This window comes from Schistocerca nitens, chromosome 2 (genome assembly GCF_023898315.1).
Source record: "Schistocerca nitens isolate TAMUIC-IGC-003100 chromosome 2, iqSchNite1.1, whole genome shotgun sequence".
NCBI classification, from domain to species: domain Eukaryota; kingdom Metazoa; phylum Arthropoda; class Insecta; order Orthoptera; family Acrididae; genus Schistocerca; species Schistocerca nitens.
The window spans coordinates 685,700,936-685,726,089 of record NC_064615.1 but is presented as its reverse complement, the minus strand read 5'-3'; the positions used below and the strand labels follow the sequence as shown (position 1 = coordinate 685,726,089).

Here is a 25,154-nt window from a genome sequence, read left to right as displayed (position 1 = left end):
CAAGTTAGGGGGAAGTACACGTCGAATGGAATCCGAAAACCATACAATGAAGGCTTTCACGACCGGATGTTTCGGCTGCTGACAATTTTTCCGGGTTGTATGGCCGTGGTCCATGCAACTCTTAAATCCCTGACGTTTCGTCCAAGGCTACGTTGGACATTTTCGGAGGTGCTCCTGGTTGTGCTGAGTCTTGCCGTCTGACGAGTCGGACGTCGAAGAGCGGCCTAAATACCGTGGAAAGTGGGCGTGGTCTGGATTTCACGTGATAGCAGAGATAAAACTTGGCAAAGATAAAATTTTTAGCTATCGATTCTGTAGGACAACAGTCCATATATCACTGAGTTTCATGGCTTCTTCTTTTGTGTTAGTATTATCCCCATGTTTACATATTTCGATAGCTTCTCTATATAGCAGTGGATAATAGTTAATCATAGTACATAAAATTTCAGTTTCCGGAAATGTCACTACGTGATGACCTGATTGAAGAGCATGTTCCGCCACGGCTGATATGTCTGTTTTCCCTAGTCGGCTAAGTTTTTTATGTTTCTTCAACCGTGTATTCATACTTCTATTTGTAGATCCAATGTAAACCTTGCCGCACGTACACGGAATCTTATATACACCACCTGCAGACAGAGGGGGACGTTTATCCTTAACGGAACGAAGTGCTTGGCCTATTTTCTTAGTTGGTCTGAAAATCGGTCGAACGTCATGTTTCCTTAGAATCTTGCCGATTTGGTCCGTTAATTTTTTCATGAAGAGTAGAGAAACCGTGTTCTACCATCGCCGTGTCCTATCGTTGTCCTTAGGCCTCCTCTTATTCGGTCGCAAAACTCTATTTATTTCCTTATTAGAGTACCCAACCTTCTCAAAAGCCTGCTTTAGATGTTTTAACTCGGTGTCCAGACGTTCCTGGGTACAAATCCTTTTAGCTCTGTCCGATATACTTTTAATTACACATATTTTCTGTTGTTGATGATGATTAGAATCCTTATGCAAGTATCTGTCGGTATGTGTAACCTTCCGAAAGACTTTATGTTTCAAGCTGCCATCAGTCTGTCTCATGACAAAGACATCCAAGAAGGATACTGCATTGTCTTTCCCCATTTCCATGGTAAACTGGATTTTTTGATGTATACTATTTAAATAACAAAAGAATTCCTCTAAAGCCTTTTTGCCACGTGACCAAACAACAAATGTATCATCCACATATCGATACCATCGACATGGTTTCTTACTCGCTTTTTCCAGGGCTAATTGTTCCAATTTTTCCATGTAAAAATTAACAATTGTAGGACTCAGTGGGTTACCCATGGCCACACCATCAACCTACTCATAAAACTCATCTTCCCACTGGAACTGACTAGAGGTAAGGCAGTGTCTGAAAAGAGCAGTCAAATCCGCTGGGGAAAACATCCGCTATGTAAACCACAACTTCGTCAGGGATTGAAGAATTCCATGGACCACGGCCATACAACCCGGAAAAATTCTCAGCAGCTGGAATCCGAAAAGCCTAAAACGTCCAGTACTCGGTGAATGCGAGGTTTACGACAGCGTCGAAAGGGACGTGAGAAAACGGCACATAGCAATTAGGTAGCTGGTCCATCGGGAATAGAACGGCCACCGAGAGACCAAATTAGTGATTTACGTATTCTTGGGACATTATACTGCTCTGTGTATCCATTGTGACTAGACAGATCGGTGATTATATTAGATATTAATACCAGACATCTGTTTTGATTTTATCTTGACGTTATCACGACAAAGGTATTGCGCAGACGCGAACCGCGCACACAGTAAAATTTTTAAGCGCATTTAGTCCTTATATCTGGCTTACTAAAGTACGACAGCGGCCGGTTTAGGTTCATTCTGCGCATCTGACCTCACAAGACACAGTCAGCCAATGAACAGAGAACGACGTTACCAGAGCTCGACTGCAGTGCAGAGCACAGACGAGTGTCTTCAGTTTTAGAAACGTTCAGTCATAAATAAAGTAGTTGAACAAAAGCAATGTCTTGATAGCAGACTTTCTTTTATAGAAAGTTTGGAAAAAGCATTCTTTATACCAATCGCTTCATATTCTATTAATTAATTAAGCCAAACAAGCAATAAGCCTCCTAATTCAGCCGATAGCAAGGAAAGGTGTTTGTATCATTCTCACTAACCGCTTTTTCGCAATAAAGAACAGGGGTAATTGATTATTTCCTATTGTACTTCGACGAAACGTGAGTAATTCATAGTCATAGCAACAGCGTTTGTCGGTATTTTGCGTTATATTTTAAACTCCTCCTCTGGGAGAGCTGTCAAATAACGAGTTGCGTTAGCGTAATGATTAAAGTGTATGGATGCTAAGTTAGAAGTTCTCAGTTCAAACCTTGTTTGGTGCTTAATATTTTCTTTACTTAAAAACAATATCTAAGTGTCTTACTTCATGAATTTTATTCGTCTGAATGTAATTTTTTGAAATTTCTAGTGGCAACTAAAATCGACCATACGGAAAGTATACGCTGTGGACTTTTACCTTGCAAACTCTTCAAAATTTCGTGCAATGATTTACTACATTTAATGCTGCACAGTAACTGCGTTGAACATCGAAACAAAATTAAGTCATTTATGGGGGGAAGGTATCAGTCAAAAAGATGAGGAAAAATCAAATTTTTGGGCCAAATAGTTCTTGTGAAATCGAATGATAAAGTGTGTCAAAGCAGTGGGAACACCATGTGTCTGCACAGGCGAGCAGAGCAGTGATGACAAAATCGCGCACAGCGCGGAATGCGGGGAGCACGTCTCTGTAGCAGCGAAAGGGTTAAAGCGGTCGTGGTGGCTTTACTTCATAAACTGCGCGCTCACCCCAAAACATAAGTTTTCGAACTATACTATACTATGGCGCTGCTTCTCTTGGTGCGTACAGCTGGCAACGCAGCAATCTCCCGCGTCTGGGAGGGCTGACGCAAACCGCCAAGATAAAAGAATTGAACTGTAGACTGTGGAACTCTGTCTTCTTTTTGGTAAGCACACACTAACTTTGTTCTGCCTCCGTAACTAAGCGGTCAGCGTGGCTGACAGCCATCTTTCCGTGGTGTGAGGACTGGAATGGGGTGCACTCAGCCCTCTGATGCCAGCTGGGCTACTACTTGACTGAGTAACAGCGGCTCCAACTGACAACGGGTGGGAGAGTGGTGTACTGACCCCTTGTTGCTCCACACCACATCCAACGACGTCTCTGGCAGAGGATGACACTGTGGCTGGTCGGTACCGAAGGGCCCGCCAGGGCATATGGACGGGCTTTACGTTCACACGCTAATCTTATTTTTCCCAGTTTACACATATTTCCAGTAGCGGCACATTGAAATTCCATACCCGTGGCCGGGAATAACGTGGAGACGCTGCCACAAGAACAGGAAGAGCAGCAAGCGTAGTTCAGTCGTATTATATACCCGGTGCTCCGCACGCTTCATACGTAGGAAGAAAGTGATTTTCAAAGAAGGACTCACTGAGGCTGCTGAATATAACAATTTATTTCATTAGTACACCACTACCGAGCTGACGACCGTACTATCCTGTTACCTCTCATATATAGTAAGTCCGGGAGAGTTGCTGCATTCGGTACAGACTGCGCATCCCCCTAATTTTGGTAATACCATTTTTGTGGTATTCTGGGTAGTCTTGGACCTGAAAATGAAGAGACGCTTGTCAGACACATCAAGGAACTTGGTGATGCTGGATTTTGTCCGGACCAGACGGCAGTGAGAAGAATGGCATATGAATTTGTGGTCGCCTTAAAAACTGAACGTATGTTTAATAACGATAGAAAGATGGCAGGATACGATTGGCTTACAAGCTTTGTGCGTCGTCACCCTGATCTATCTATTAGAAAGGCTGAGGGCTTGTTAATGGCAACGGCAATAGAGCTCACTAGAGAAGCAGCAAATGATATTTATGAACTGATTGAGGAGGGATAAACCTCAAAAGGTTTTTAATGTTGATGAAAGTGAGATCCAACTAATAAATCTAGGCGCGCAGTCCGGAACCGTGCGACTGCTACGGTCGCAGGTTCGAATCCTGCCTCGGGCATGGATGTGTGTGATGTCCTTAGGTTAGTTAGGTTTAATTAGTTCTAAGTTCTAGGGGACTGATAACCACAGCAGTTTAGTCCCATAGTGCTCAGAGCCATTTGAACCAACTAATAAATAAAGTAGGAAAAGTTGTAGCAAGGAAAGGAGAAAAGGTAGTTAATAAAGTTACAATTGTAGAAAATGGAGAGACTGTAAGCTTGGTGGCATGCTGCTCTACAGAAGGAAGATTTCTTCCTCCATCTTTAATTTAATGCCTGATTTCCAAGATGGACTTCTCAACGGCTCCAAAGTCTATATGAACGAAAAATCTGCTTATATAAACAAATAAATATTTCTTAAGTGGTTTAAGGATGTGTTTCTGTTCCGGAAAGCAAAGGGCATAACGTTTTAATTCTCGGTGGACATTGTTCGCATGTCACATCAATCGCGCTCCTTGAACTCGCAGAAGCTGCAAATGTTTCATTGCTCTGTTTACGCCCTCATACTACACATGCTCTCCAGCCTCTTGGTAAGTCATTCGTCGCTCCACTCAAAACTTATTTTAAAGCAGCGACCAACACCTGGATTGAAAAAAAATGTTGGCCGGAAGCTGACTAGGTACCCCACGCCTAAAAGAGAGGCGTAAACATTTGTGGACATGAAGATGGATGATAGTCATTAGAAGAGGAAACAATAGAACATCTAAAATATTTTAACTATCTTGGATGTAAAATATCAAATGAATACAAAGGAGATGTAAAGATTAAGTTTAGTAGAGCTGAGTGTGTTTGTGGCAAATCAATATATATTTTGGGCATAAAAGACAGAAACAAACATGACTGAAATTCTACAAAACAGCCATGTTTCCAACCCTATTATGTGGATTTGAATCGTGCTTACTGAATAAATGACAAGAAAATCAAGTAAAATTAGTATAAATGAAATTTCATAGAGAAATGGAAGGACGCAAAAGTACAAATACAGTACGAAATGATGATATTTGAAAGGAATTGAAAATTTTGACGGTGAGAGAAAAACTGATCGAAGACAAAAAGAAATAGAATGAACGTTTACAAAAAATAAATACAGAAAGACTACCATGTCAGAGAAAGATTTTTAAGGAAAAGCGTTCCTGGCAGACCTAGAAAATGACAGGAATTGTAATAGGCCACAATAGGCCTAATTATACCTATGTATTCACTTTTTTTCTGTATTTCTTGACATTAATGTTGCATCATTGCACTGTTATTAATTATTTCCAGGATCTGCATTTTTCTATAAGCAGGTCCAATGATGGTGACGTAAGTTCAGTTTCAGAGAAAAAGCCGTTGTATACACCAGACTTATCGAATTTTTATTGTAACAGACGTTTAACCTAAGTTTAATTGCTCAAGAAGAACACTGACGGTCGACGTTAATCACTGAAAATGCAGATACCTTTCTGTAAATGCAAATCTAACGATGGATCACAAAAGGGGGCGTGGCACCGCGCAATCGTTGAAACAATATGGCTTTTATATAATTTGTTGCACGAATTAACTTCCGAAAATTGGATACACTGTTTCTGACATGCTACGGAGCTATTTGTGGAGAAACGATTAGCCGGCCGCTGTGGCCCAGCGGTTCTAGGCCGTTCAGTCCGGAACCGCGCTGATTAAAGGAAAAAAGTTTATCGCTTACTACATTTTTCGCTCTTCATGCAGTAAAAAGGCAGCATGAAGTGTGGCTTTGTAATTTCTTACTTCTTTACCATTAACTACATTCGAAATATAGTTTCCCAGCAGGATCGACATGCACCAATAAAGGTGCCTACAAAATTACATACAGGGTGTTACAAAAAGGTACGGCCAAACTTTCAGGAAACATTCCTCACACACAAAGAAAGAAAATATGTTATGTGGACATGTGTCCGGAAACACTTACTTTCCATGTTACAGCTCATTTTATTACTTCTCTTCAAATCACATTAATCATGGAATGGAAACACACAGCAACAGAACGTACCAGCGTGACATCAAACACTTTGTTACAGGAAATGTTCAAAATGTCCTCCGTTAGCGAGGATACATGCATCCACCCTCCGTCACATGGAATCCCTGATGCGCTAATGCAGACTGGAGAATGGCGTATTGTATCACAGCCGTCCACAATACGAGCACGAAGAGTCTCTACATTTGTTACCGGGGTTGCGTAGACAAGAGTTTTCAAATGCCCCCATAAATGAAAGTCAAGAGGGTTGAGGTCAGGGGAGCGTGGAGGCCATGGAATTGGTCAGCCTCTACCAATCCATCGGTCACCGAATCTGTTGTTGAGAAGCGTACGAACACTTCGACTGAAATGTGCAGGGGCTCCATCGTGCATGAACCACATGTTGTGTCGTACTTGTAAAGGTACATGTTCTAGCAGCACAGGTAGAGTATCCCGTATGAAATCATGATAACGTGCTCCAATGAGCGTAGGTGGAAGAACAGGGGGTCCAATCAAGACATCACCAACAATGCCTGCCCAAACGTTCACAGAAAATGTGTGTTGATGACGTGATTGCACAATTGCGTGCGGATTCTCGTCAGCCCACGCATGTTGATTGTGAAAATTTACAATTTGAACGCTTTAGAATGAAGCCTAATCCGTAAAGAGAACATTTGCACTGAAATGAGGATTGACACGTTGTTGGATGAACCATTCGCATAAGTGTACCCGTGGAGGCCAATCAGCTGCTGATAGTGCCTGCACACGTTGTACATGGCACGGAAACAACTGGTTCTCCCGTAGCACTCTCCACACAGTGACGTGGTCAACGTTACCTTGTACAGCAGCAACTTCTCTGACGCTGACGTTAGGGTCAACTGCGCGAAGAATTGCCTCGTCCATTGCAGGTGTCCTCGTCGTTCTAGATCTTCCCCAGTCGCGAGTCATAGGCTGGAATGTTCCGTGCTCCCTAAGACGCCGATAAATTGCTTCGAACGTCTTCCTGTCTGGACATCTTCGTTCTGGAAATCTGTCTCGATACAAACGTACCGCGCCACGGCTATTGCCCCGTGCTAATCCATACATCAAATTAGCATCTGCCAACTCCGCATTTGTAAACATTGCACTGACTGCAAAACCACGTTCGTGATGAACACTAACCTGTTGATACTACGTACTGATGTGCTTGATGCTAGTACTGTAGAGCAATGAGTCGCATGTCAACACAAGCACCGAAGTCAACATTACCTTCCTTCAATTGGGCCAAGTGGCGGTGAATCGAGGAAGTACAGTACATACTGACGGAACTAAAATGAGCTCTAACATGGAAATTAAGCGTTTCCGGACACATGTCCACATAACATCTTTTCTTTATTTGTGTGCGAGGAATGTTTCCTGAAAGTTTGGCCGTACCTTTTTGTAACACCCTGTAGTTCAGGGGATACGACATTATAAACATTGAGATGCGTGGAAACCTAGCAATTGCTTGAAACGGAGCACAAATTACCTAGAACATACTCATCCAGTGCTTGATAATGAGAGCACATACCGATTTGTAACAAACTTTAAACCTAATTTGAAACCTTTTTTAAACTTCTTCCTTCCTTATATGTTTAACGTCAAGTATTTAGCATATTAACTCATTTGTAAGGTAATTAGAAGTTTGAAGCTCGTTTATGCATGGGAATTCGATTCATTAAAGAATCTGGGTTTTGCTGGTTATCACCTATTAGATGTACTGAAAGATCCAGTGATCCAGCAACAATGCTTCTAAAATTCTCGTCCAAACGTTTGTTGAGAATATCTGACTTTGATGCGGTCTTTATGCGAAAATATGAGGATTTAGTCCGTGTGTCTGGATATTATGACTACTAACGATAAGCCTGTCTTAAAATGGATTGCAATACATACCTAGAATTACTTGGGAATCGATGCAAAGAAAAAGTGGGTCGGAATTCAATTGTCTCCCCTGACTTATTTGGTTGCGAGTGGTGAATCATTGAAGGTGATGGTATAACATGTCTTTACAATGACAACAATTCACTGGCTGCACTTTTGTTGCAGAACGTCATGTACTTATACACGAATTTCCACAAGCCAACCCGCAAAACCTCTTAAAAATGGTGGGTTTACAGTTCAAACTGTCCTCATAGCGTATTCACAATGTGTTCATTTCTAAACAGACTGCCTGAAAAAATACTTAACATAAAAAATAAAAAATAAAAATAAAAATATAAGTGATCAACACTGCAAGATCACAAGTTAATGTAAGCACGAGACAGGCCACTGAAGATATGAAATGCTGGTAATTAATAGCCGGTTTAACCACCAGAATGTTGAATGCAAGCAAGCAAATGTATATGCATTTTGATGTACAGGTGCCGGACGTCAATTTGTACGATGGTGATCGCTACTGGTACACATGGTCGGTCAGTGCAGGGACAGTCAAAGTTCTTTGTGGATGAAGCTGGAGAAGTGGTCCAATGATGTCGCATATGCGCTCGATTGGAGACGGATCTATTGATGCAGCAGGCCATAGCAACATGTCGATACTCTGTAGTGCACGTTTGGTTACAAAAAGAGGTATGTGGACGAGCGTTATCCTGCTGGAAAACACCCCTGGAATGATATTCACAAATGGCAGCACAACAGATCGAATAATCAAACAGAAGTACAATTTTGCAATCAGCGTGTGTGGGATAACCACGAGAGTGCTTCTGGTGTCGTACGAAATGTCACCCCAGAACATAACTGCAGCTGTAGATCCAGGGTTTTTGCAGGCCCTGAACTGGCCTCCTCCTAATCAATACACGCCCATCGCTGGCACCCAGACAACCAGCGTTCATCGGAAAAAACAACAGACTTCCACTCTGCCCGCTAACGAACTCTCGATTGACACCTCTGAAGTCGCAAATGTCGATGGTTTAGGGCCAGTGGAATACACGCTACTGGGCGTCTGGCTCGAAATGTTCTTGAAGTAGCTGATTTGTAACAGTTCGTTGTGACCCTCTGATGCCAACTGCTGCTCAATTTGCTGCTCCAGATGCAGTGCTATGTGTCACAATCACACACAGAACACGGTGGGCTTCCTTCTCGGTAGCGCCACGTGGCAGTCCGAAGTCCAGTCTTGTTGCGACTGTACGTTCTTGCATTAAAAATGAAGAAATTCCTCCAGCTGTATTTAAGGTGTCGATTTTATTTTGGCAACTAGTTTCAACGTTGTAACAACGTCATCTTCAGGCCCATACAATTGTTGACGTCAACTGCGTGCAGCTGACGTAAACAAGTGTTTGGGCCATGGTGAGATACGGACGTGCTCCCATGTGCTTGGGAGCACATCCGTATCTCACCACTGACTTCTAGTATCAGCTCCACGCAGTTGACGTCAACAAGTGTATGGGCCTGAAGATGACGTTGTTACAAGGTTGAAACTAGTTGCCAAAATAAAATCGACACGTTAAGTACATCTGGAGGAATTTCTTCGTTTTTAATATAAACTTCTACCAGCTGACGCCCCACTGTCCTCCATTTCAACAATGGATGTACGTACATTCTTTTGGTCACTCTGTTAGCAGTCAAGTACACTGTCCACATGCCTGCTAGTCTCCCTGCAGTGTCACAGAAGGAATTTCCTGCTTCTCGTAACCCTATCACACGACCTCGTTTAAAGACAGTAAGGTGTTGATAGTGATGTCTTTGTCCCTTAAAGACGTTCTTGGCTAATATCGACTCACCACGTCCAATCTCAAAAATAAGTAACGCTTACGACCATCACAGCGCGTATTTAAAGCCAACTTGAATTGCATCCTCATAGCCGCGCGGGATTAGCCGAGCGGTCTCAGGCGCTGCAAAAAAAAAAAAAAAAAAAAAAAAAAAGAATATGGTTCAAATTGCTCTGAGCACTATGGGACTTAACTTCTGAGGTCATCAGTCCCCTAGAACTTAGAAGTACTTAAACCTAACTAACCTAAGGACATCACACACATACATGCCCTAGGCAGGATTCGAACCTGCGACAGTAGCGGTCACTAGGTTCCAGACTGTAGCGCCTAGAACCGCTCGGCCACCCCGGCCGGCGTAAGGCGCTGCAGTCATGGACTGTGTGGCTGGTCCCGGCGGAGGTTCGAGTTCTCCTTCGGGCATGGGTGTGTGTGTCTGTCCGTAGGATAATTTAGGTTAAGTAGTGTGTAAGTGTCCGCAGCTCGTGGTCGTGCGGTAGCGTTCTCGCTACCCGCGCCCGGGTTCCCGGGTTCGATTTCCGGCGGGGTCAGGGATTTTCTGTGCCTCGTGATGACTGGGTGTTGTGTGATGTCCTTAGGTTAGTTAGGTTTAAGTAGTTCTAAGTTCTAGGGGACTAATGACCATAGCTGTTAAGTCCCATAGTGCTCAGAGCCGTGTTTAGTGTGTAAGTTTAGGGACTGATAACCTTAACAGTTAGGTCCCATAAGATTTCACACACATCTGAACATTTTGCATCCTCATAGAATTGCTACTAGCGGCACTTTTACGCGACTGGCACGAAATTTGAACAGACAGACATATTCTTTCAGATGTAGAAACACACCTACCAACTTTCGTTTACGTCGCTCAGCTCTTTACTGGTGTTGTGATTTTTTTTTCCGTCAGAATACATTAGATTTCGGCATTCCTGAATGTTTTATGTGGTACGTGGCTACGTTCAGACAGAATTAAAGTTTTACATCTACTGCAAAAGACAAAATCAAAGATCTAGTACCCCACTGTTTACCGAAACATATATCAGTTGCTCTTCTAGAGACACTTCGTTGAAGTCGGTAGTAAAAAAAAAAAAAAATACTAACCTCTGAAAATAAAGTCGAACTACAGGAAAAATGCGGAGCGTCTTGCTTTACTGCTTTCGCCGAACAGCAGACGCGCACTGCGGGGTCAATCCCGTATTCAGCCACTAACAACGGCTCTTTGTCTTATACTAAAGAGCCGAGCAGCGTTATCAGCCTGAGCACTGTGTACCCTCTGACAGTTGACGGCGTGCTCTTGTCTCCGCTGAACCCCGGAAGATTTACTGTAAGACAGCGGCACCGTTCTAAGCAAACGAAACAGACGCGGAAGGCTCAATAATCTTTAGTAACGCACATTAGTTTCCTGGAAACAGAAAGCTGTGACGCAATCTGCTTAAATTCACCACTTCATTACCTAAAAGTGTAAATGCAAACAGATTCAGCATGTAGCCTGGTGGATACTGGCTTAGCCCCGGAAGGTGATTTAAAGACGCCTACTCAAGCTACAAGGGCTGGCGACGCGTCTGCTCTTTCGTAACGAAATACACTGTAGCTACAGTGTACACCTCTGGCACTCAAGTGTACGATGTACAATGTCTCATACAACAAGCTGAGTATAAAACTTGATAACAGACCTGATTCTGACGTCAGTATTTCGACAAATTTCATGCATTCCCCCATCTTTCCCTTTCTTGCGCTAATGCTAATCTCATCTGTACGTAATTGTAACAACCAATTCCTTCTATAATTTGTTTTGCACATTCCAAATCATTCCAATTTCTTGTATTGACGTCCGATGTTCCACTTCTCATTTCCAAACAACATTGTGCCCCAAACGAACTCTTTGAAGAACTTCTTCCTCAGCTCCATCTCAATACCTCTTAAGAGCAGCATCTGTTTTGTTGGGAAAACTGTTATTTACTTTTGCCAGTCCGGTTTTTATATCTTCAATGCTTCGCCCATCTTTTGTGATCCTGCTTTCCAGACAGGAGAATTGTTTCCCTAGTTCCACTACTGCATCGTTCCTAAATTTGATGCTAAGCGAGTTGTTATTCTTCTTTCTGCTAATCGTCACCATTGGTTTTGATGCTCTAACAGTAAACGTGCTCGTACATTAAAACCTGGTCATATTCAGCCTTGGCCAGAAGTGAAAAAGAAAACAAAGTACTAAACAAAATTACATATTTCAAGAACTCGCATTTCTTCACCTTCTTCAGTTCAATACCGTTAAAATAGAAAAAGCCTAACGGTTAATAATCGAGTCGAAAAGCGCATCAGAAACTTAGATTTGTACAGGGAAATATGTCTCAAAACTCCCACAGCCTAACGAGACGCGCTGTTTACAAATGAGCAGCAGAAAATCTCAGTCCAGCTACATAAAACAACAAAAACACGTTCGGTACACAAATACGAACCAGCCACAGCTCTGGACAAGCCAAATACAGCAATGATGGCATGGTGTAGTAATTTAGACCTGTGGCTCATCTCTGTTGGAAGCCACAAGACCCACACAATGCAAAATAAGAGGAAAAGAAAAGGAAACAACCCACAGAGGGTTCCACAACTGTGGTGAAGCGTCCTTGCCTGTTAAAGGAAGGAAAGCAATAATTTTGTACTTGCAAAAAGGTGGACTCATCCTTAACCCATTGTGATTAATAATATATATGAATCTGTGTTACAATTGCATTCTTTTTGTCGTTATTACTATCAAACTGTCACGGTCTCTCTTACAGTAATACATTTCGTCAGTCAACATCAGAGATGCGTCATCTAGGTGTGCACATCATATTGCAAGTGCAGTTGACGCCAGAGTCGACGAATCAGTTATTAAATCAACACATACTTTCTTCTGCACGTTCGTGTTTTCGCAGCGCAATGACTGCTCCATTAAATTTCGGGAGTGCACAGGAATTTATTCAGATACACGCCCGAAATTTAATGGATCAATCTTTGTCTTGACCGCCAGTTTGCTTCCACTGCGCAGTAGAATTGATTATGGTTACGTGTATTAAGTGTCCTTTGCAAGTTTATAAACAAGGAACCGCATGAAAGGAGGTCACAGAACACAGTAGAAGAAGACAGTCATTTCATATGAACAAAGTGAGTTATCAATTTTAAAAACTTATGTGAACAGCAAACCAAGAAATGAACAAAACATTCCGTCACTAGCCGTGCGGTCTTACGAGCCTTGTCACGGTTCGCGCTGCTCCCCCCCCCCCCCCCCCCCTTCTCGGAGGTTCGAGTCCTCCCTCGGGCATGGGTGTGTGTGTGTGTGTTGTCCTTAGCGTAAGTTAGTTTAAGTTAGATCAAGTAGTGTGTAAGCTTAGGGACCGATGACCTCAGCAGTTTGGTCCCACAGGATCTTACCACAAATTTCCAAGTTTTCCATTGTGTCGCATTAGGCTATCCTTCTCTTTGTCTCCAGGATGACCAGCACATTTCAAGACAGCGAAGAAAAACTTCAGCATTTACTTCTAACTTTGTTAAAGATTTTTGGCATTGTCACTGTAGTCGGAAGATGAGGGTTGAGCCTCGAGATATGTCGATTTATTAAATAATTTAAGCAAGTCAACAACATTTGTCACTGCTAGTGTTCTGAAACACCTATATAATTTTTAAAACAGTCACGGTATTTTAACTGTCATTATCACCTTAAAACAACGATTACACTTTTTCTTGTCGAAACACGTTTTAACAATTTGGTACCATCATCAGTAGTACACTACTGGCCATTATAATTGCTACACCAAGAAGGAATGCAGATGATAAACGGGTATTCATTGGAAAAATATATTATACTAGAACAGACATGTGACTACATTTTCACACAATTTGGGTGCATAGATCCTGAGAAATCAGTACCCAGAACAACCACCTCTGGCCGTAATAATGGCCTTGATACGCCTGGGCATTGAGTCAACCAGAGCTTGGATGGCGTGTACAGGTACAGGTGCCCATGCAGCTTCAACACGATACCACAGTTCAATAGACTAGTGACTGGCGTATTTCGACGAGACAGTTGCTCGGCCACCGTTGACAATACGTTTTCAATCGGTGAGAGATCTGGAGAATGTGGTGGCCAGGGCAGCGGTCGAACATTTTCTGTATCCAAAAAGGCTCCTACAGGACCTGCAACATGCGGTCGTGCGTTTTCCTGCTGAAATGTAGGGTTTCGCAGTGATCGAATGAAGGGTAGAGCCACGGGTCGTAACACATCTGAAATGTAACGTCCACTGATAAAAGTGTCGTCAATACGAGCAAGAGGTGACCGAGATGTGTAACCAATGACATCCCATACCATCACGCCGGGTGATACGCCAGTATGGCGATGGCGAATACACGCTTCCAATGTGCGTTCGCCGCGATGTCGCCAAACACGGATGCGACCATCATGATGCTGTAAACAGAACCTGAATTCATCCGAAAAAATGACGTTTTGCCATTCGTGCACCCAGGTTCGTCGTTGAGTACACCATCTCAGGCACTCCTGTCTGTGATGCAGCGTCAAGGGTAACCGCAGCCATGGTCTCCGAGCTGATAGTTCATGCTGCTGCAAACGTCGTCGAACTGTTCGTGCATATGGTTGTTGTCTTGCAAATGTCCCCATCTGTTGACTCAGGGATCGAGACGTGGCTGCACGATCCGTTACTGCCATGCGGATAAGATGCCTGTCATCTCGACTGCTAGAGATACGAGGCCGTTGGGATCCAGCCGGCGTTCCGTATTACCCTCCTGAACCCACCGATTCCATATTCTGCTAACAGTCATTGGATCTTGAACAACGCGAGCAGCAATGTCGCGATACGATAAACTGCAATCGCGATAGGCTACAATCCGACCTTTATGAAAGTCTGAAACGTGATGGTACGCATTTCTCCTCCTTACACGAGGCATCACAAAAACGTTTCACCAGGCAACGCCGGTCAACTGCTGTTTGTGTATGAGAAATTTGTTTGAAACTTTCCTCACGTCAGCACGTTGTAAGTGTCGCCACCGGCGCCAACCTTGTGTGAATGCTCTGAAAGGCTAATCATTTGTATATCACAGCATCTTCTTCCTGTCGGTTAAATTTCGCGTCTGTAGCACGTCACCTTCGTGGTGTAGTAATTTTAATGGCCAGTAGTGTATATTCTCTACATTTTTAAGTATTGGAATATTATCTTTTCTACTAAACAAAGTTACAGGTTAACGAGAAGTTGGTCTTATAATAGGGGAGGGTGTTGAACATAGAGGATAGTGTAGCTACGAGCACATGATGTTTTTCGTCTGTATTGCAACCTAGCGATTGATTTCTGAATCACATGATGGAACGTGCACTAGAACGGCCAAAGCCGCTGCCGCCATTTTATTCAGTTTTTGTTGTTATCAGACATGAGGTTGTGTTTTGTGCAGGATTTGTAAATATTTCGAGTTATATACATTTAGTACAAGGCCTATTAACGCTAATATGACCACCGCCTATGTTCGACGTCAACGTGCAGTAACCACACACAGACGACATTTGGCAGCACTAGCAGTGGGGGGTATACAGAGGTGTCAGGAAGGATGCGGATGACAGTGTCTCATTGTCGTAACACGGAAACGTAGCGATGTACGAGGTGTGTTTTCTAAGTAAGTACCGTTTTGAAATTTAAAAAAAAAACGTGCTAAGATATCTCAATAATTTTATTTTTACATGAGAGGCTGTACCATAATCTACACACTGACGCCATTACAGTCTGATTCTTCCTTGTTTAAGATGCCTCCGATAATGGTGAGTCCCACCGACTGTGAAGTACGGGCTGTTATCAGATTTCTTAGTGCTAAAAGCCTAAAAGCGATCGGTATTCATCGTGAGATCTGTGCAGTTTACGGAGAAAACATTATGAATGATGGAATGGTAAGAAAGTGGGTGAGAGCATTTAAAGATGGCCGCACAAATGTGCCTGATGAACAACGAAATGGGCGTCCTTCGCTCGTTAATGGAGGTTTGGTGCAGGAAGTGGACAATAAGGTGAGAGTAAACAGATGCTTTACGATTTCGTCCTTGCGGGATGACTTTCCTAATGTTTCTCGTAGTGTTTTGTGTGGCATTGTGACTGAACATTTGAATTAGCGAAAATTGTGCGCGCGTTGGGTACCAAATATGTTTACGGATGTGCGAAAAACCAAACGTATAGACAGTGCACTGACTTTCCTTGAGCGGTACCAAAACGACGGTGATGATTTCTTAAGCCAAACTGTTACGGGCGATGAAACATGGGTGGCCTACGTCACACCAGGATCAAAGCAACAGTCCATGGAAGTTGAGAAAGGGCATCGTTTTGCTGCAAGACAATGCCCGTCCGCATCTGGCGAATCAGACCAAAGCTCTCATCACATGGTTTCGATGGGAAACTCTAGATCATCCTCCATACAGCCGCGATCTTGCGCCCAGTGACTACCATCTGTTCCTGCACTTGAAGAAACACCTTGGCGGTCAGCGCCTTCAAGACGATGAAGAAGTCCAAAGAGTGGTAATGTAGTGGTTTACAAGTCAGGCGGCAGACATATATGAGGAGAGTATTCAAAAACTGGTACAACGTTATGACAAGTGCCTCAATATTGACGGAAATTATGTACTTTAAGGTACAAGATTTCATGTAAAAATAAAATTATTGAGATATCTTACAAGGGAACCTCCCCATCGCACCCACCTCAGATTTAGTTATAAGTTGGCACAGTGGATAGGCCTTGAAAAACTGAACACAGATCAATTGAGAAAACAGGAAGAAGTTGTGTGGAACTATGAAAAAAATAAGCAAAATATACAAACTGAGTAGTTCATGGGAGGATATGCAACATCAAGGACAATGGGAACGCAGGTGCGCCGTGGTCTCGTGGTAACGTGAGCAGCTGCGGAACGAAAGGTCCTTGGTTCAAATCTTCCATCAAGTGAAAAATTTAGTATTTTATTTTCAGTTTATGTGACAAACTCTTATGTTTTCATCACTTTTTTGGGAGTGATTATCACATCCACAAGAAAACCTAAATCGGGCAAGGTAGAAGAATCTTTTTACCCATTCGCCAAGTGTACAAGTTAGGTGGGTCCACAACATATTCCTGTCATGTGACGCACATGCCGTCACCAGTGTCGTATAGAATATATCAGATGTGTTTTCCTGTGGAGGAATCGGTTGACTTATGACCTTGCGATCAAATGTTTTCGGTTCCCATTGGAGAGGCACGTCCTTTCGTCTACTAATCGCACGGTTTTGCGATGAGGTCGCAAAACACAGACACTAAACTTATTACAGTGAACAGAGACGTCAATGCACGAACGGACAGATAATAACCACGCAAAAATAAAGAAAGTAAAATTTTCACTCCTTGGAAGACTTGAACCAAGGACCTCTCGTTCCGCCGCTGCCCACGCTACCACGCGACCATGGCGCGCCTGTGCTTACAGCCTCCTTGATATTGCCTATGTTGCCCATGGACTACTCAGTTTGTATATTTTGCTTATTTTTTCATAGTTCCACACAACTTCTTCCTGTTTTCTCGATTGATCTGTGTTCAGTTTATCAACGCCTATCCACTGTGCCAACATATAACTAAATCTGAGGGGGGTGCGATGGGGAGGTTCCCTTGTTAGCACGTCTTTTTTTTTTTTAATTTCAAAACGGTACATACTTAAAAAACACACGTCGTATTGGTGGAAGCATTTCCGAAACGGCTAAATCTATAAACTGTTCGCGTCCCGCCATGGTTACAATATGCCGTGCATGGAAAATTGGCGCCGTCCAAAACTGGAGCCAACGCAGCCGTCGTGCACCACGGGCCATAGACGACAGGAGTGAACTAGGGCTGTAGAGATGTGTGACGGCGAACAGACATGTAACTGTTCAGCAACTGAGTGGCCTTTTCAGATGAATCAAGTTTTATGCTCCACGGGTGGAAAGCAAATCCCTACAACAACCCTTGGAAGGGTCCTAGCCGGCGGAGGGAATGCTATAACCAGGGGAATGCTTTTGTCGCATTCCCTGGGTGATCTCGTCACTCTGGAAGGTACAGTTGATCGACAGTAGTATGCATCTATCCTTGGCGACCATTTCGAATCTACATGTAGTTTGTTCTTCCTCGGCACGGTGACACCCACGGTGGGACAACACCAGGACCTGGATGAATTTACCTTACTACCCTGGCCGCCAAACACCGCGGATTTAAACCTAATCGAGATTCTCTGGGTCCACATCTATCGGGCTGTTCGCACCATTGATCCGCAACCGAGAAACGTAGCGCAGCTGACCACGACACTGGAGTCTGCGTCGCTGCATATTCGGCCGCGCGGGGTAGCTGCGCGGTCTTGGGCGCCTTGCCACGGTCCGCGCGACTCCCCCCGTCGGAGATTCGAGTCCTCCCTCGGGCATGTGTGTGTGTGTTGTACTTAGCGTAAGTTAAAGTTAGGTTAAGTAGTGTAGAAGCTTAGGGACCGATGACCTCAGCAGTTTGGTCCCATAGGAACTTACCAAATTCCAATCACCGCTCCACATTCCAGTTAGTGCCTTCCAGAACCTCACCAGCTCTCTTCCTTTTATACGTCGCAGTGGTCCGCTCTGCAAAAGTTGGGTATTCGGGATGTTTACAGGTGGTGACACTAACGTGACTGGCCAGTGTACGAGGGTCACTCTAAAAGAAATGCACACTATTACCGGCGGGTGTGGCCATGCGGTTCTAGGCACTTCAGTCTGGAACCACGTGACCGCTACGGTCGCAGGTTCGAATCCTGTCTCGGGCATCGATGTCTGTCATGTCCTAGGATTAGTTACGTTTCATTAGTTCTAAGTTCTAGGCGACTGATGACCTCAGAAGTTAAGTCGCATAGTGCTCAGAGCCACTATTTTTGTAAAAATACAGTGTGTAGATACATCCTTCCCGCTTGTTTTCAAACTTAGTTCAACCTATTCCCGTGAGTGGCGCTGTCACAGCATGTCTTCAAAATGGCTGCTACACTTGACGTTCGTCAGAAGCAACGTGCTGTCATACAATTCCTGTGTTGTGAAAACAAGACAGTGGGAAACATCCACAAGAGGTTGAAAAAGGTGTATGGAGATGCTGCAGTACAGTTATGCGGTGGGCAAGCAGGTTACGTGATGAAAGCGGGCACGGCAATATTGAGGATTGTCCTCGAAGTGGCAGGCCTCGTACTGCACACACTCCAGACAATGTGCAGAGAGTTAACGAATTTGTGGCTGCTGACAGACGCATCACAGTGAACGAATTGTCACGCTACGTTGGGATATGGGAAGGAAGTGTTTGCAGAATACTGAAGGTGTTGGCGTTAGAAAAGGTTTGTGCAAGTTGGGTTCCCAGGATGTTGACAGTAGCTCACAAAGAAATAAGAAAAACGGTATGCAGCGAACTTTTGGAACAGTACGAGATTGGTGGAGAGGACTTTCTTTGAAGAATTGTGATAGGTGATGAAACATGGCTCCATCATTTTCCACCAGAGGCATGAATGGAGTGGCATCAACCAAGAAAAAAAAAAATTCAAAACCACACCTTCTGCTGGAAAAGTTACGACTACGGTGTTTTTCGATTCCGAAGGACTCTTGCTTGTGGACTTCATGCCAAGTGGAACCACCATAGATTCTTATGCATATTTGACGACACTGAAGAAACTTCAAGCTCGACTGAGTCGTGTTCGACAACATCGGCAAAAGCAGGATGTTTTGCACGACCATGCACGGTACTTGTCAGTCAAAAGACCATGAAAGTGATCACAAAACTCGGATGACAACACTGAAACACCTGCCTTACAATCCTGACCTGGCTCCATGTGACTATCATCTCTTTGGGAAACTGAAAGACCCTCTCCGTGGAACAAGGTTTGAAGATGATGACTCCCTTGTGCACGCTGCCAAACAGTGGATTTAACAGGTTGGTCCACAATTTTTTACCGTGCAGGTATACAGGCGCTGGTTCCAAGATGGCGTAAGGCAGTTGAGAGGGAAGGAAATTACGTGGAGAAATGAAAATATTGTTCCTGAAGGATGTATCTACATACTGTAAAACTTTCAAACATGTAGAATAAAAGATGAATTTAAAAAAAAAAGTGTGCATTTATTTTGGAGTGACCCTCGTATAATCACTGATTGCGGATTCGACTCCAGTTGGCCATTTGCAACCCCGGAATTCGTCTTGACGAGGCCTCAGAGAAGTCATTAAACTAACGTTGCCCAAAGATCCCGAAACGTAAGCCAACAAACATTGTTTCCCTACACACAGTGTGAAAATAACTATTTAAATAAAAAAATTAACTCTCTACGGGCAATAGTTCAAAGAGGAACTGAAGAAGACAGTCAAACATAAATTTTAGAGTCCGACAGCCATTATATTTAGTAATCAGTTAACTCGTAAGATTGGCGTGGACAACTCAGGGGATAGGGCGGTACGATATATGCAAGAAGAAATGCCAGTACTGTATACATAAAACTAAATCGCTATTACTCTGTTCTCATCCAAATAAATTAAGAATTTAATAAATACCCACAATAGAAAACGCTCTCACAGTGTTTATAAGATCTCAAGTAAGTTATTAAAATCCTGTTTTCATACACATAATAGATCCAGTCACATACGAAATTCATCACTATGACAGGGTGCATTTCCCAGACAGGCTGAAAGATGCTGTTGTCAGACCTATTTACAAGAAAGGTACTTAGACATGTACTACGAATCACCGACCAGTCTCATTGCTTACCTTAATTTCTAACGTAATAGAATAGATTATGCACACAAGGCCAAAAACACAACGATGTCTAAATAAAACAGTCGACAGTCCGAATTTGAATTTCAAAAGAGTCTGCCATTTTTCACTTTGCTAATCAGGCAATACAAAATTTGAACGACAGAATATTATTGGTTATTATTTCCTCTTAATTGTTGAATGTATTTTATTGTGTATTTCAGAGTATTCGCCCAGAGAGCTCAAACATTATGGTACGAGACATCTTGATGCTAACTAACTACCACCCTGTCTAAAACAACGTATAATGTGACGTTAGGAAACTCAAGAAGTGTACACAACGTACCATGATCTTCAGGATAAGAAGTCACCATTACAGGAGTACCAAAGGGCTCGATATTGAATCTGCCCTTGTTCTCGTTTCCTGTAGATGACTTTCGATCATATATCCTAGAAGCAGGATTCATGCTCTTTGTTGACGAGTCAAGTATGATATAGTAAAGACTATTGGAGAAACTTCAACAGATGAAAATGATTAATATGTTGCTGACAATTAATAACTGGCTCCATGCACACAGGATAGCACTGAACGTAGGTAAAACACAAAAGTGTTCAAATGTGTTTGAAATCTTATGGGACTTAACTGCTAAGTTCATCAGTCCCTAAGATTACACACTACTTAACCTAAATTATCCTAAGGACAAACACACACACCCATACCCGAGGGAGGACTCGAACCTCCGCCGGGACCAGCCGCAAAACACAATGTATGTGATACTGTGTGCACAAGACCTGAGTACACTGTTAAAAATAATACGTAAGGAAAATCAGTTAATGATACACAATATTGTATCGACAGTAACTTAAACCGGAAGTCTCACCTTATAGATCACCCTAAAAGTCTAAGCTCAGCAACTTTGGAGGTAAAAATATCGAACTACCTTTCCTACTTTCACTCTTACGGTATAAATTCTGGGATGATTCCTCACTGAGGAGTTATGTACTTGTTGCGCAGATTAATAAAGGTAATATGCGATGTTCACTCCAGAACGTCTCGTAGATTTTTTCATTTTTTTATTTAGCAGGTACCAAGCGAGGCAGAACAGTGGTCAGCGCTGCGAATGCCGATTCAGATGCGCGTCCGACCATGTAATTTTGGATTTCCGTGATTTCCCTGTAGTGATTAAGGCAAATGTCCGGATGGCTCCCTTGAAAGGGCACGGCCAATTTCTTTTCCAATCGATACTAATCCGATCTTGAGCTCTGTTCCTAATGACTGCGCTGTCGACAGGAAGTTAAACTCTAAGCTTCCTTCCTTCTTTAAATTCTCTTGTCAACAATCAAGAGTGATTTAAAAACAACAACAACATTCACAAAAATAATACCGGAAACAGATATTAGCTCTACCATCCATCACTCATTCAGACAACAGCACGGAAAAAAGCTATAAAAATTTCTGAACACATACTCCTTGATATCAAGGTCGTAATAGATAATACTCCACAGAAGCAGAGAAGAGTTTTTTAATGCACGATGATATGAGGGGAAGAGGGAGGGAAAGATATACATAGAGAACGAACGCAGGTAAGATTAAATATGTAGAAAAATAAATATAAAGGACTAACGTAGCGTTGAGATTAAGGTACCTAAGTGGTTAGCATGTTGCAACGTTTTTCACCAATCTCAACGGAAAATGCAAGTAAGTAAATAAACTGGATGAAGCAGCAACGTATCGTGATTTATGTGACGTAAACTTCTTATCTTGAGCGGCAGGTGTCTTGTATGATATAATAATGTAATAATTTGTAACAATTTATCCAGTTATGTACGATTGTAAATTTTATGGCAGTTAACTTGAAAAATAAACCAGTTGTCCGTGGTTTCAATTTCGCCTCGTCTGCTGTTTTGCTCAGCATTCATGATGAGTTAAATCTAATACTCTCCTCGCAAATCTTCTACCAAGAAAACAATTATTTAAAGTGCATCAAGACATTATGAGGCAATGAGATGGGAATACCTTGTAAAAACCAGGGAAATATCTCTTGTAATAACTTAGAAATCAAAAAACAATTTCCAGTATAAAAACTACAAGTTTCCTAATACTATTACAAAAAACTTCCATCGGTAAAAGGAGCAAGACCTGTGTCCGTGAACATACCAGTTTCTCTCTTGCAGCTTTGTACATCCCAGCAGTTCCACGAAGAATATTCCACGATACAATAGAACATGCGCAGTAGTCCTCGTCTGGATGACAAGGGCTTATATGTTCATAGGTTGAACAAGGTACAGAACTGAGGACCGAAATTAAGTAATGTTGTCCCAGATTCATATCTAAAAATAATGGTACGTCACACACTTGGGATAGATTTCAAGAATCGCCATCAATTCTTGTGTACTGAATTGCCTAAAATGCGTTATAATGGAATAACGTCGGACGTACCATTTTGCTGCGGAAGGGATAGTACAATAGGTCAGCCACATCTGATATACACAAATATTAGTATTTTACGATTCGATTCGATTTTTCAGTTCATTGTTTCAGTTCAATATATCGGTTAAGTTTGCAGACGTTCGTCAGTCGCCAGCACTCTTTTTTTTTTTTTTTTCGTAATATATCCTTTGGATGTATTTTCAAACTCTTTATATGATGTGGCGTATCGGAAGATGTTGCTAATGACAATTAGTGCTGAGTCATTATTGTGCTTTATCTGAAAGCAGCCACCAGTAAAACATTACGTACCCACACATTCCTAACGTGCAAAAACACAGAAGCAGTTGCAGCAGTGTGACAAGCGCGATAAAAAACAGACAGCGGCCTGACACAATACGTTGCTTGCTAGAGACCGAGGAAGGAACTGTGATTAAAGGCGTCGTACCTGGGGCAGCCGGCAGTCCGTCGGCGAGGAGAGAGGAGCGAGCGCCGCGCAGCGTGCAGAAACCAGCACTGGCGGCTTCTGCGGAGAGCCGGACGGACGTCAGCTGACCTCGAGGCAATGGGCGGCCGCCGCAATTGCAGGATGACACGTGACCCGCGCCAGTTCCAGCCGCGGCGGCCAACAAGTGGATCAGATGTCAGCCTCCCCACCTAATTCCTGCTACATCAATTTCTGTTGTTACATTCCTCACAAGTCATTATTCCTCAGAATGCTTAGCTATACAAGGTGACACGAGCTCTATCGACAAAATTTCGGATTCTGATCGTGCATCGTTTTTGAGTATTTTGGTCTCTCGGAACCAGTGGTCGCCAGTTGCTCATTACAGAACAGTTGCAATTCGTATTGTTTCTTATCCACATTTGACTTTGTACCTGAATTGCACTGAAAATACGTACGAAATACTGCGAATGTCGACTGACGCACTGTGTGTCTTGTCTGCAGAGAAACGTGTAAGTTCTCTCACGCTGCTTGATATTGACAACAGTAACGCATTTCCACTCTTCACCCATACGCCTGCATTCCGTCTTGTGTTACTTTGCACAGCATTGTTAATCACACGTTAACAGTGCTAAACGGCAATATGGATAAGTCATGTGCCTTGTGTGTGGGTTCACTCAATGCAGTGGAAGAGCGACACTACGACGCTATACTGATCTCTTTCGGCTTGACTGTACTTTCGCATCTGAGGGTTGTTGCATTACTCTGTGTTTTGAGTTTGCGTATTGAAGGCGTTTTCATTGGTGTGAATGTTATTCATACATACACTACTGGCCATTAAAAGTGCTACACCACGAATATGACGTGATACAGACGCGAAATTTAACCGACAGCGAAAAGATGCTGTGATATGCAAATGATTAGCTTTTCAGAGCATTCACATAAGGTTGGCGCCGGTGGCGACACATACAACGTGCTGACATGAGGAAAGTTTCCAACCGATTTCTCATACACAAACAGCAGTTGACCGGCGTTGCCCGGTGAAACGTTGTTGTGATGCCTCGTGTAAGGAGGAGAAATGCGTACCATCACGTTTCCGACTTTGATAAAGGTCGGTTTAGAGCCTATCGCTATTGCGATTTATCGTATTGCGACAGTGCTGCTCGTGTTGGTCGAGATCCAATGACTGTTAGCAGAATATGGAATCGGTGGGTTCAGGAGGGTAATACGGAACGCCGGCTGGATCCCAACGGCCTCGTATCTCTAGCAGTCGAGATGACAGGCATCTTATCCGCATGGCAGTAAGGGATCGTGCAGCCACGTCTCGATCCCTGAGTCAACAGATGGGGACGTTTGCAAGACAACAACCATATGCACGAACAGTTCGACGACGTTTGCAGCAGCATGAACTATCAGCTGGGAGACCATGGCTGCGGTTACCCTTGACGCTGCATCACAGACAGGAGTGCCTGAGATGGTGTACTCAACGACGAACCTGGGTGCACGAATGGCAAAACGTCATTTTTTCGGATGAATTCAGGTTCTGTTTACAGCATCATGATGGTCGCATCCGTGTTTGGCGACATCGCGGCGAACGCACATTGGAAGCGTGTATTCGCCATCGCCATACTGGGGTATCACCCGGCGTGATGTTATGGGGTGCCATTGCTTACACGTCTCGGTCACCTCTTGTTCGCATTGACGGCACTTTGAACAGTGGACGTTACATTTCAGATGTGTTACGACCCGTGGCTCCACCCTTCATTCGATCCCTATGAAACCCTACATTTCAGCA

The 25,154-nt window shown here is 43.2% G+C and overlaps 1 protein-coding gene across 2 annotated transcripts in view; it reads right to left on the bottom strand.

Moving 5' to 3' along the window:
* LOC126236831 (uncharacterized) overlaps positions 1 to 23,249 on the bottom strand; it is a 46,676-nt gene extending 23,427 nt beyond the window's left edge. The window contains exon 1 of one of the 2 annotated variants that reach the window (XM_049946430.1): positions 23,227 to 23,249. In XM_049946430.1, the coding sequence (XP_049802387.1) occupies positions 23,227 to 23,234 (8 nt within the window). In that variant the 5' untranslated portion in view covers positions 23,235 to 23,249. Of the gene's footprint in view, positions 1 to 10,843; positions 10,908 to 23,226 lie in introns of those variants that run through there. The other variant, XM_049946431.1, reaches the window with a different exon arrangement.
* Between the last annotated feature and the right edge of the window lie 1,905 nt (positions 23,250 to 25,154).